Raw genomic sequence first — 13,320 nt, 5'->3', positions numbered from 1 at the left:
TCAGGAATATCTCCCTGGTTTTGCTTAGATAATTAATAGAGAAATGAGTGATTTTCTAAATCAGAACAAGCAGGAAAGATTTAAAGTAACACACTGATTATATAATTAATTCTCAGTTGTAAATTCATTTTGATGGTGTTAATTCTCTCCCAGAGGCTCAAAGCTCCTTTATTGCACCTATGGAGCTGTGTTCACCAGAGACACGGGGCAGGCAACAAGGCCTTAAGGAAGGAAAGCTCGCCTGATACATTTCTTGTGTTTTGTTTGCTTTAAAAGAGCGAGCAGCTATGTTATGCCACAGGCACATTATTGATCCTTCTTTCGACTCTCTTTAAAACTCAGCCAAAGACTCAAACCTCCTGGTGCTCTATAAACACATGCACAATTAAAAGATGGTGATTGTGCATTCATCTTTACATGATAAGCACCTTTAAGAGTTGGGCTTTGTCCTGTTTTTGTCTTCCTGTCAATTTTACTCATTCTTAGAGTGCATTAAACGAATGGAAGCAGGAACTGGTGTGCTGGAACAATGGGGAAAAGTGGCCACAATCACTGGTTACTCAAGCAGGAGGACCTGAGTTCATATCCCCAGCACCCACATAAGCAACCGAAAGGTACAGCAGCCCACTTGTAATACTAGCACATGGGAGGTGGAAACTGGGTTCCAAGAACAAGCTGGCCACCTAAACTAGTAAAGCAGCAAGCCCTGGGCTCAATTAAGAAAGCCTGCCTAATACATGAGGTAGAGAATGCCTCTGCTTCCATACGCACCCCTCACCCACCTACACAGATGTGCCCACATGCACACAGACACACATATCACGTGCACACATCTAACAAAAAAGAAACCTTGTAAAATTGGATTCTGATTTGAAATCTTCCTTTTTTTTTTTTTTTTTCCTGCTCCGCCTGCTATTGATGACAGGTGCTTGCACATCGAGTAGCCCCTCAGTCATGAGGATTTCACTTAGGCCTCTATCCTTTTACAGGTTTATAATCATAAAGAAGACCTGCTGTGGCCATGTGGTCAGTTGCAATCATCTTGTTCATTTGTGCAGTCACACCAGCGGTCATCACTATTTCTCTAAACACGGTTCTCTGTATGAATCGGGAGCCTCTCTGGTGAAAGGACTGGAGGCATGCAGCCGCTGCCTGTCTTTCTGAATGAATCACTCTTACTCTTCCCAGGCAGTGTGGTGTCAGCAGCAGATGCAATGTTGTGTCTGCTAAACTGTTATCACCACATCCCCTGGTTCAATCTGAGATGTGTAAATAAAGCCAGCGGGATGCACATCCAGCTGCTAGACAATCTCTCAGAGCATTGGGGCAACATGAACAGACTTGTTCCAGAACAGCCTTCCTTAAGAAACCTAAACTCACTCCAGTATTCTTTAAGCTAGACAAAAGGCTGCTCATCTTTTGTCTTTTTGCCTACTTGAAGGGAAGGGGTTCGTGTTAATTACTGTACCAGGTAATTTACATATGTGATAAAGTTCTTTCCTGAATGGTTTTTGTCAACATTATACAAAGGAGGCATGTCTTAGAAGAGAGGATCTTAACTGAGAAGCTCTACTCACAAGATTGGCCTGTAGGCATGGCTATGGAGCATTTCCCCATGAATGGTTGATATGGGAGGGTCCAGCCCACTGTAGGTGGTGCCATGCTTGGGTTTTTAGTCCTCAGTTGTATAAGAAAGCAGGCTGACTAAGTGAGTAAGCAGCATTCTTTCATGGTGTCTGCTTCAGTTCCTGCCTTGAGTTCCTACCCTGACTTTGCAATATGATGACCTATAAGCTGTAGGACATAGACCCCTTCTTCCTCAAGTTATTTTTAGTCATGGTGTTTTATGACAGCAATAGAAAAGCAACCAAGACTTCCCATCTCTGCCTCCCCTTGCAGTCAGGGTCAAGATGATGTGAGTTTCTGTTTCCAGAACTGCGACTAAGACTCACACGGTAAAGGTCATCATGTTCACTGCTGTGGCGACTCTCTGAGTCCTCTGGGTTCAGGTTCTGGCCCTCAGGTGCTTGTGCAGAAGCAAGGGTAATGAACTGTAATGATGTCAGTTTTTTCTTAGATGAAAATGGAATGAAACTTTCCTCAAAAATATTTTCAAAAGGCATCAAATAGTACACATTCTTATGAATGCTGCACAAGAAAATCCCGATGAGGGGATTAGTGTTGGTCTTGTAGAATGGAGTGCTTGCTCCTAGAAGGGTATTATGAAGTGAGAGCACCCTGCATGCCTGGCCCCTCTTGCAAATGTCACTTTCCTTTTCTGTGTCTCTGTAATGTTGTAATACTACCAGAGAGAGGAAGCTCACGAACATGCTGGTACCATGTTATTTGAATCATCCAGCCATGGGAATTGGGAGCCAAATACCTTCTTTACTTTGTAAATCACTCACCTCATGTATTCTGTGGCAGCAATCCAAGTAAGTTATTGTACGCACAAAGCTCTCATGTACTCTGTCATAGCAATCCAAGTAAGTTATTGTATACCCAAAGCTCATCCATGACAGGACCAGAGCAGCACCCTCTTCCCCTCAACTCCATAGACTGTTATTCAGAGCTACACCTTTGCTTTCCTGAAAATGCAAATACTACTAAAGGTTTTGTATGCATTGCTATATAGGTAGATGTTACTTTTAAAACTCTAAAATTGGTATACATTATTTGATATAATTTTGCAGCATAGCAAGCGAGCAGAATGTTGGCTACTATAAAGATTAGTGTGTTTCCAGAATGTGCAGGTCTATGGAGTTCATATGCCTTAGGAGTTTTATATTACATTTTATCTAAATTTTCATCTATTGATCTAAAAGTCACCGATTACCTGTCAGATTTTTCTTAGATGAAAATGGAATAAAACTTTCCTCAAAAATATTTTCAAAAGGCATCAAATAGTACACATTCTTATGAATGCTGCACAAGAAAATCCCAGAGGAAATTTGAGGGAGGAACACCTAGCAGGAGCCCGTTTCTCAAAATGATGCGTTGTATGAAAAGTAGAGAGAACACAAACCCATAGACACACAGAAAACAAAAGGCAGAAAGAACAAATATCAGATGAATGGATACTTTTAAAAAAGACCACCTGCATATATGTTATAGTTGTGTAGCTTGGTCCTTTTGTGGGACTCCTAACATCAGCAGCAGGGGCTGTCTCCAATTCCTTTGCTGGCTTTTGGGACCCTACTCCTCATACTGGGTTGCCTTGTCCATCCTTAGTACAAGGGTAGGTGCTTAGTCTTATGCAACTTGATATGCTGTGTTTTGTTGATATTGATGGGAGACCTGCCCTTTCCTAAGCAGAAAAGGAGGAGTGTGTTGGGTGGGGGGCTGTGGAGAGAGACTAGGAGGAGAGTAGGAAGGAGAAACTGCAGATGGGATTTAAAATAAATAAATAAATAAATAAATAAATAAATAAATAAATAAATAAAATGTAAAAAATGCATCCCCAAACATATGACACTTCTTCTACTGAGTGACACGTTCTTAGCAGTTGCTAGTTCTGGTTTAAGTCCATTGGCACATGCTTGTCAACACAGACAAATTCCTTACTGTCTCTATACTCTAGCTTCCTGGAAATAGGACTGAGTCCTGGTACCTGTGTGACATGCCCATTGACAGATGGGTGACTTAAAAGATAACTTCAGACATGCAGAAAAGGAGCCAATGTGTTCCTGGATGACTAAGAGGTGGAAGTATGGTGTGACCGTAAGAGGACAGACAGCAGTCAGTGTGGGCGGGCATCCTGAGGCGGCTTCTCTAATCCCATGGAACTTGAATTTGACTGTTCAGTTTCGTGCATTCATGGCACCTAGAACCTTGCTCGGTGTCGATGCACTTGCCAGTTTCGCAGGTCACTGTCAGTAGTGCTTGGACATTACTGCACACATAAGCCCCTGCTCTTACACTGTATCAACTCATTTCTCCATCAAGAAAGCATCTTAGGCCTGAGGAGTCCCTGCTACAATTCTGTGAATCCTCAGAATATAGTCAGATGGGGCAAGCTGGTCTTATCTATTGGTCTAATAAGTCCCACCAGTGAGCGGCACAATAGGAGGGTGTGGACGATGTTAATCACATATATAACTACGAAAGTACAAAAACCACCTTCCTGTAGTGTAGAGGCTGCGATGTCTTGATCAGCACAGAGAAACATTGTTGAAAGACCACCAGAATGACTCAGAGAACAGAAGGTATCCTTGATCCTAACCATGAGGATACATCCTTCAGCTGGACATATCCCGTGTCATGTATGAACATCAAATGCCTTATGTAGGGATTCTGTAGAGGCATGGGAATGCATGAAGAAATGCACCTCATCTGAATGAATAAAAAGAATTGATCCCTTTCTGTATCAATAAATTTCAGAGGAAAAGGATATATCATGCATCGCTGTTTTTCCAAAAAGCTTTTAGAGCTAAATATTGTATTTAATATTTACATCAAAACAATATGGAACAAGTTGCTTAGGTTCCCAGATTTTTTCAATAGCCATTACTAGTATTCTTTGAAATGCATGTGTGGGTAGTAAACTTTTCAAAGACAAGCAGTAGGTTGAACCTAACAGACAATCAGTAATTAGCCATCCGTGATTCCTTCCATGGGCTGGAATCAACTATCCTTAGAGGTAAGGCTGTGAATGATCACTGGTAGAAAAAAATACTAGCCCCTTCTTGTCTCAGGGACTAGAGGAAAATCACCCCATTCCTCTGCCTCATCATCCACCATTTATAGGTTATACTAGCCTACTATGCCATGACTGTCACCTGGGCTACAGGATACACAAAATCCTCAAACTGCCAATTCCGAATGGTTAGTTGGAGGATTAAGAAGTTATAGAGTAAATGTACATTGAATATATTCAGAATTTAGTCCATGTCACTGATAAGATGATGGAAAAATAGTGTAAATACAGGAATTGAAGTTTTCATTTTGCCTATTGTATTGAATAATTCTGCACTTTTAAAACTTGTGTAATGCACATCAATATTTAAATAAGATTTACACAGATGTATATAGTTAATTAATATTCAGGGTCTGATAATAGTGCTATAAGTAGTTGTTGGTATGCTGGCTATATTTTACATTGCTTGGTGTTGCTATAACAAAATGCCCAGGGCTAGGATAGTATCTTGTAGAAAGGCCTATGTAGTTCATGATCCTGATAGCAGGGATGGCTGGTGCCATTGTGGGGTCCTTTAACTGTGTCACATCATGGAAGAGAGAAAATAGCCAAGCACGTGGTAACCATGCTTTAGTTCAAATTATGATAAAAATATTTAACACCAAATATATCTAGAAATGGGAGAAAATAGTGAATCCATGGGTCATTCAGGATAAGTCCTATAAAATAGTCAAATAAGCAAATATCTCATGAGAAGCACTGTCTTTAAAAATGTTTAACAGAAAAAGTACATAGCAATAGGTGTAAAATATACCCTGGGTGTATAAATTTGATATTACAGTACAGAATTGAGACTATCTTCCGTCATGCTTGTGAGTTTTCAGGGAACCTAAGCTCTCATTGAGAAAGTTTCTCTTAAATTTATCTACAGTGGTATCAATTAGGATGCCAATTAAATGACCATTCAGTTCAACTCTGAAGATGGTTAAGAACACCTTTGTGGATATTAAAAATGAGAAGACAAAAGGCCATAGCATGGACATCCTGTGACATGACATAAGACAAAAGCAGAGCCACAAAGAGAGTGTATTCATTGAGTGCAATTGAGTGTTTGGACCACAAATGAGCTTCTTTATGTGTCACTTCCGAATACTCAACCAACATGAAGACTTTTTCATTTTAATGTACGCATATATATGCTTTTGTTTTGAAACAATGCGTATGAAAATAAAATGAAATCATTTTATAATTTGGCTAATATAATCCAAGTGACTTAGTTGATAAATAATTTAAAAAGTACAGGATCTTGATTACTCTGACTCAAAAAAAAATATGCAAGTCTGAATCTTATCTGTGGATACCGAATATTCACAGCAAAACATCAAATTCATTTAAAAACTGAAAGGATGCTGTCACAATCCTTCATGAGTTTGCTGTACTAATTAACACTTGCTTCTTATTAGAACCTTAAGTTCTGGCTGTTTGTTTTGGGGGGTGGAATCAAACAATAAAAATGGGGAGTTTTTTAGAAAATTGAGCCACACGGAAATTTGAGTCATTTTCCAAGAAATTGTTTTGACCTAAGGTCAAGGCTGCTGCAAGAGGGAAGCTCCTTTGCCCTTTGGGTCAAGCTCCCCAGAGCCTTGGAATGCTCCTTTGTAAACACACAGGGCTTATGTAGCAGACAGAGATGGGTTTTGACCATTGTGTCTATTCATAGGCAATTGTGGGTTGCTGAGTATGAATGAGGTCGCCTTAGCTGCATGTCTAACTTTTAGCACAAACTGCTTAAAGAATGATAGTAAGTGAAAAATAAATTAAAATTAAGGGAGAGAGTAAAACTGTCTCACAAAGCTGCCATTGCAAGAAGAAGCAACAACCTCAGTGTTTCCTTCTGCACCAAATGGTGGGGTAGGTACTACTTTAATCCCTGAGGGATTAATACACCCTCTCTATATATAAATGCACTGCCCTATTGGTGTATTTCCCTGCAACCACCACAGAGGGAGCTTGCTTCCTCATTTTATTTATGACTCCATTTAAATGAGATAAATAAAGCAGAAAAAGAAGATGAAACGAGTTTGTTGTTTGTTTGTTTTTCTTTCTTTTGTAGGATAGAGAATATCCTAGGAGTGTTCCCTTAGGATTGTCTACATGGTGATTTACCATAACTCTAACCCAAGTAGCATTCTCAATAAGAAAGTTTGATAAAGACCTTGCTGTATACAGCAAGTGCAATAGATTGAACTGATGCAGAGAGACAATAGTAGGGAAGAACACAAGCCAAGAAATAGTGTAAAAATGTCAGTGTAGGAATATCCCTTCCTTGGGCATTTGAATAATTACTAAATTATGTTTATAGTGTTATAGCTACTTATCATAGTAAAATATATTGAAGATCTTCTATATACAAGTTAGAGGTAACAAGTTAGACAGCAGAATTCCATTTTACATAAGGAATTGAAGACTAAGGAAGATACAGTTATATAGTATTCCAGCTTCATGAATAAATCACAGTACAGTGTCAGATCTGCTTGCAGGCTGTGACAATAGACCTATGCAGTCCAGCTGCCTATAACATGTCTCCGAGCACACTTACTCTGTTTCTGACATAACTGCCCAGGGACAACAGAAGTTTTCCGGATATCTGCAGTGTGTTGGAAACACAGTTAAGATGCATCAATTTGCATAAGAAGTCACAGTACTCAGAAATGTATTGTGTGTGCCTCCAAAGGGTCCTGTTCTTATTGTGGGGCCTGTCTGAAGCACTCTCATAGAAGAGGGTTTAATGTACTTTAAGTAACCTAAGGACAAAGGGGAAAACAGCTGACCATGCTGAAGCAATTGCAGAATTCTCTGCAGGGACCTGAAGCCTCTGGTCCCATGGAACCCCCTCTTGTCATCTATGGATCCTAAGACAGCGATAGGGGCTATAACCAAGAGTGAACTCTATATCCTGGAACAATAAACATTTTTGGAAAATGTGGCTATTCTCTTGAAATAACTGTTTTGCTTTGTTTTCAAGTAGTTAATATAAATCTCGCTTTTTATGTTTCCTAGGAATCTGAGAAAAAGGGACTAATTGAGAGAATCTATATGGTACAGGATATTGTTTCCACTGTCCAGAACATCTTAGAGGAAGTCGCTTCATTTGGAGAAAGGATTAAGAAGTAAGTTCTGTCGATGGGCAGTGGTGTATAAACTAGACCTGGCACCCACAGGATGGTGGGGTGAGGAGGGCATGGGATCCTGTAAGTGATAAGGAAAGCAATGGTATTACACAAACTGGGAGTGACCTTAGCTGCCTTATCCTTTGGGCTTGGCAACTTCTCAGACACAGGGTACTTCAGAACTGGGGTGAAGATATGGCTCAGTTTACACTAGCCCTGCCTGCCTCTGTCTCTGTGAGTAGGACTATTAATAATGCCCCTTTTCACTTTTAGAAATATGCTGGTTTTAGCGAAAAGTCATAGATTTAAAAAATAGGGTACTTTATTCAGAAATCAAAGAGAAACAAATATGCTCTGAAGGGTTTTTAAATCTGAATGCAAGAATCCAGTAAATGATTAGAATACATTTTCTTACTTCTCCAAAAAAGCTACACAACTCGCAGTATCATACATCGGTGGGGTGACATGAAATTCCTTCATAGCTTCCATGGGTGTACCAGGATTAGTTTGACTTTCTTTAACATGTTAGAGAGAACATCTTTCACCCTAGTCGGCCAAGTATACTATGACAAGACACATTTACTGCTGTTCACTATTGTTATGTAAATGAGCAGGGATGATATGTTCCCCATACAATTTTCCTCATAAAAGCAAGCAAAAACAATCCAGAAGAAAAAGAAGGAAGGAAGAAAGAGAAAGGAAGAAAAGAAAAGAAAGAAAAGAAAAGAAGAGAAAAGGAAGGCAGGATACATTTCCTCAAATCCAGCCTTTAACGTGCTGGATTTTACCCTCTACTTTTTGGTCAAAGAACTCCACTCGTTTAATGGAGACTAGGATCCATGTTTTTGTTTTTATTTTATGTAGCATTAATGTGTATAAGGGCATCTTTGTCTGGTATGACCCTGTGAGTTTTAACTGTTTTCTTTAGGTTTATAAACAGACAATGTTCCTTCTCTGATCCAGAATTGTAGCATCTATGTTTTGTAAATCCATACTCATGTTATTGGTCATGTCTGTGTAGGTTATTCTAAATACCTAAAGAGGATACTAGTTTTGAAATTGTAGAAGAAATTTCAACTAGTTTTAAATACCCAGTGAAAGTTTCTACATAAAAATGCAGGTGAATCCCAAGTGATGGTTAACATCAGGGAGTATATATAATAAATGTGTCTTCTGTGAATACTGTGGGTTTTCAGTTAGAAGTTCAAAGTCATTGCCATTGAACAACATTATCCTATTATCAGGGTAGTAGTTTCTGTTGTTCCTGTTGCCATATGGACACATAATCTCTCTGGAGCTCTGACCGATTGAAACTTACTATGTATCCCAGGCTGGCCAGACATGACCTTGTAGTCCAAGCTGACAAACATAAGCTGTGTGCCTGGCTGAATGCATGTATGGTTAAAACTAAGTCAAAAACGATGTTCAGAGGCTAGAGACAGGGCCCAGTGGTTAGAGTACTTGCTGCTTTTCCAGAAGAGCCAGGTTCAGTTCTAAGAACCCACATTAGGCAACTAAAAATTGCCTTTAATTCCAGCCCCAGGGGATCTGACAGGTCTGGCCTCAATGGACCACCCATCTGTATCCCCTTGTACATACCTACAACCACACACACACAAATGCACACATGCTCATGATTAAGAAAAGTAAAATTTGAAAAACAAACACTTTAAAATGCACAGGTTTCTATTAAATTTACACAGTGTATTTTTCATTCCTAATATCTTAAGAGAAAGGAATTATAGTGAGGATTTGTGCTGACAGATGTTGACACTTTATCTGTTTTCCTAGATTTCACATGATTAACAAATCCTGCCTTAGAGGAGCTTCGCAAATGTTGTCCTGAAGCATATGGAATAGTAGTATACAATGAGGAAATTGGATAAGTCTTTATTAGCTTATTTTGCTGAGAATACAGTGTGTACATAGTAGCTGTATAGGTAACAGCAGCATCAGATGGTAACATGCTGGCCAACCACTGTGCGCAGCCATTCTACAAACAATGAATGTTTTTGTAGAATCACCCAGTGCTGAACAGAGTAGTTCCTAGCAGAGCATGATAAAGAATTGCTAGTGCAACCTAGGATCCTGAAGAGAGTGATTCAATTTGTAATCCAGGATCACAGTCAGAGGAGCTTGGACTTGAACCTGCTTCTGTTACTGTTATACAGTAATACTATCACTCTCCAAGAAATTTTTTTCAGTAAGAGAGAAAAAAATAGTAATAGCCAAATATAATCATACAGCTTTAGTAGATAAGAGCCAGGTAGGATACTAGGGGAAGCTTGATGAACACAGAAGGTGACTTAAAAGAGAGGGACCTAGAAGGCAAGACTGAAGAAGCAACTAAGCAATCTCAGAATGGGAGAAGATAGTTTGTCAAAAGGTGGATGGGGGCTGCAGCAGATGGGCACCCTGTGCATAGACTCAAACCCAAACACTATGGAACAGTGGTTCTCAGCCTTCTAATACTGCTCCCTTTTAATACGGTTCCTCATGTCGGGGTGACCCCCGACCGTTTTCGTCGCTATTTCACAACTGTAATTTTGCTGCTATGAACAGTAATATAAATACCCGTGTTTTCCGATGGTCTTCTTTTTTTGGGGGTCGGGGGGGTTCTCAGTCCACAGGTTGAGAACTACTGTTGTAGAAGATACAGGGAGAGATGGGGAAAGCAATATGTGCATGGGTTAGGGAGAAACGTGGTGATGCTTGGGAGCAAGGCACATCACAAAAGACCTTGAGCAGACAGAAAAAAAAAAGTCCCTGAAAAAAAAAAGAGTGAAGAATGTACTGGAAGCCAGAAGGGTAAGAGGATGTGGAGTGGGGGCAAGGCCGAGGAAGGAAGATGATGTTTGGTCCAACTGTCTCTATCCTTAAACATCTCTAAAACACAAATGTAGCTGTTGTGTGACTCATAACGTGAAAGGAAATGTGTCTGATGGGAGAAGAGGGCAGAGTGATTTAAGCAGGCTCCCATCTCTACAGTGCTTTTGAGGGGCAGCTGTGCCTAGCACAGCTGTGGTGGCCATGCCCGGAACGTGTTTACAGGAATGAACAGAGCACTGTTGTGCCCAGCTGCAACCCAGGAAGGCTCATGGGCTCGACTCCTATTAATTCTTTGCCTATTCATTATTACAGTGACCTTAAAGTCCCTGCTGGGCATTCAAGTGGGATGTCATGTGTCACACTCTTGGAATTCTATTGTAATTCTGTGCTTACAAACCAGGAAAACTTCTACCCAGCCTTTGGCAACAAGGAGCATTTTACATGAACCTCTTAGGGCAAGGCTTCCATGCTACTTTCTGGAAGATTATCACCAGTGCTGTATATATACATGGGAGAAACAGTAGTTTACCCTTCCTGCTTTATTTTCTCTGATTACTTTTTTTCTAGTATATGCAAATTTCAAATATGTTTACACAGCATGTTGAAACTCTTGGTCGGCACTACACTCTCCTAGAGAACAGGTCAGATGGTCTGAAGAGCTGAGTATACTGAATGTCACTTGGTGGAATGATGGTTCCAACCCCAGGTCCCTGAGCATCTTAGGCAAAGTTTCGAAGAGTTGGTAAGATTAAGGGAGCCCAGTGACTCATTGCCACAGAGGGTCTAGAGTAGTGGTTCTTAACTTTCCTAATGCTGAGACTCTTTAATACACTTCCTCATGTTGTGGTGACACCTAACCATAACATTATTTTTATTACTATTTCATAATTGTAATTTTGCTATTATTATGAATCGTGATGTAAATATCTGTGTTGTCCAATGGTCTTAGGTGACCCCTGTGAAAGGGTTATTCAACCCCCAGAAGGGTTACGACCCACAGGTCAAGAACCACTGGTCTAGAGTGTAGATGACACATTTGTGTAAAATAGGACTGTCTTCACTAGGAAGTGGTGTTGGGAAAGTAAGTTAAGCACAGTTAGAATCACAGGGAACTCAGCAGAATGACAATTACACATTTTATTTACCCTGAGAGAAGCATGCTAAAAGGGACAAAGAACAAAGGGCAAATGCCTAGAAGAGCGTTAGCAAGCTACCATGAGAACAGTGTACATGGTGATGCCAGCTTGTTGGATATGGCATAAGAGAAAAATCTACAGGGATGTATGGCCAGTAGTTTGTGTTTCTGAGAGTGGAGGTATCTGAGGGCTTCACTTGTCCCAGCCTAAGAAAAAAGTAGCCATTGAATTTTTCCCCAACCTAGCATGGAGTGGGGACCATAGGAAAGAACTGCACTCAACTTACTGGGTGGTGTCCTAATCATTTTTACTAGGTGCCTTGAAGTTTACAAAACAATATCTTCACATGGGGTGAGTTCATGCTAAGAAGGTTAGCTTTTTATCCCCCACGACAAGAATTTGGAGAGCTCCCATCTCAAGAAAATGACTCGTTTATGAAAATGTTTCATTAATTATTTGATTTCAAGATGTGCAAGCTGCGTTGACCAAGGTTATTCAGTTATTGAGTGTGCTACAGAAGATGCCCACCAGAACTCTGGCCTTTGACATACATACACATTGTATGCCTTCTATGGGCACACACAAATGTTAAGGTCACATGAATTGGTGGCTTCCTCCATCGTTCCTGACTATCCTAATCTCCATCTTAGAGCTTTGACTTAAGTGTGGGAGAGATTATTTCTACTTTCTTGATTTGTTTGTTATACATTTAATTGCATTAAAAAAAGATTTTATTTCCTACCTGTTCCTTCCTGGTGTTTCGAAGTAAAATACATTTTCCTCCACAGACTTCATTTCTAATGACCTTGGTAGGTTTTGTTAGTGCACTTCTTGTATGAAATGGATTTTGGATTTTCTATTAGATCTGCCTATCACATAAGAAACCTTTTCATCCTTTCACGGCAGTGCCTGTGCATTTCAGTTTGGTTTGGAGCATTGCTCATGGCTATAAGACAATGAGTTTGTAGAGATCAGGACGAGTTTGGTAGATGTTCCTTCCTCTGTCTCACAGTGAAAGCCTGCAACAGAGCACCCCTAGAGAGGACTTCTGCCAGAGGTTTTTGTAAAGATAAGAAGCATTCCTTTCATGCCTCTTTGTCTCAGTTTCCTTGTGCATATAAGTTGAGTTTGTCAAACAAGTTTCTTCTGCATATTTGTGGGGATGATTCATGTACCAGCTCTTTTCTTTTTGCTAATATATTAAAGTATTGTGGTTGATTTTTAGATGGGATGCCAAGCTCACCACCCTGGAATAAACTCCCTGTGCTTTGTGATACAGTGCCCTCATATATTACTTTTTGCCTCTTCATTGCTGGAATTTATGATATATACACATGCCTAAGATTTCACAGCTGTGATTAATACTGTGGCCAGTTATTTTTCTGTTCTTCAAAATTTCCTCAGGATTAGAAGGCTCCAGTTGTGTTTACCCTCCTCTGTTCTCTAGAAGTTTTCAATGGAGTTGGAGAATTGTCACTTCCCTTCATATTTGAGAGAATTTGTTATTGAGCATCTGGGAGTACAGTTTTTTTTCTTAAGGCTTTTAATT

General features: G+C 40.0%; 1 protein-coding gene across 7 annotated transcripts in view; it reads left to right on the top strand.

Moving 5' to 3' along the window:
• The window catches only part of Mctp2 (multiple C2 and transmembrane domain containing 2), a 280,804-nt gene that overhangs the window by 247,437 nt on the left and 20,047 nt on the right, over positions 1 to 13,320 (top strand). For all 7 annotated transcript variants that reach the window (XR_013042416.1, XR_013042415.1, XM_076545038.1 and 4 more), the window contains one exon: positions 7,697 to 7,806. Coding sequence is in view for 5 of the 7 variants with exons in the window: in XM_076545038.1 (XP_076401153.1) it covers positions 7,697 to 7,806 (110 nt within the window). In the remaining 2 variants the exon portion in view is untranslated. The remainder of the gene's footprint in view (positions 1 to 7,696; positions 7,807 to 13,320) is intronic.

This window comes from Peromyscus maniculatus, chromosome 1, assembly GCF_049852395.1.
Source record: "Peromyscus maniculatus bairdii isolate BWxNUB_F1_BW_parent chromosome 1, HU_Pman_BW_mat_3.1, whole genome shotgun sequence".
Classification (NCBI taxonomy): domain Eukaryota; kingdom Metazoa; phylum Chordata; class Mammalia; order Rodentia; family Cricetidae; genus Peromyscus; species Peromyscus maniculatus.
The sequence above is the reverse complement of the archived record's forward strand: the minus strand, read 5'-3'. Positions and strand labels throughout refer to the sequence as shown.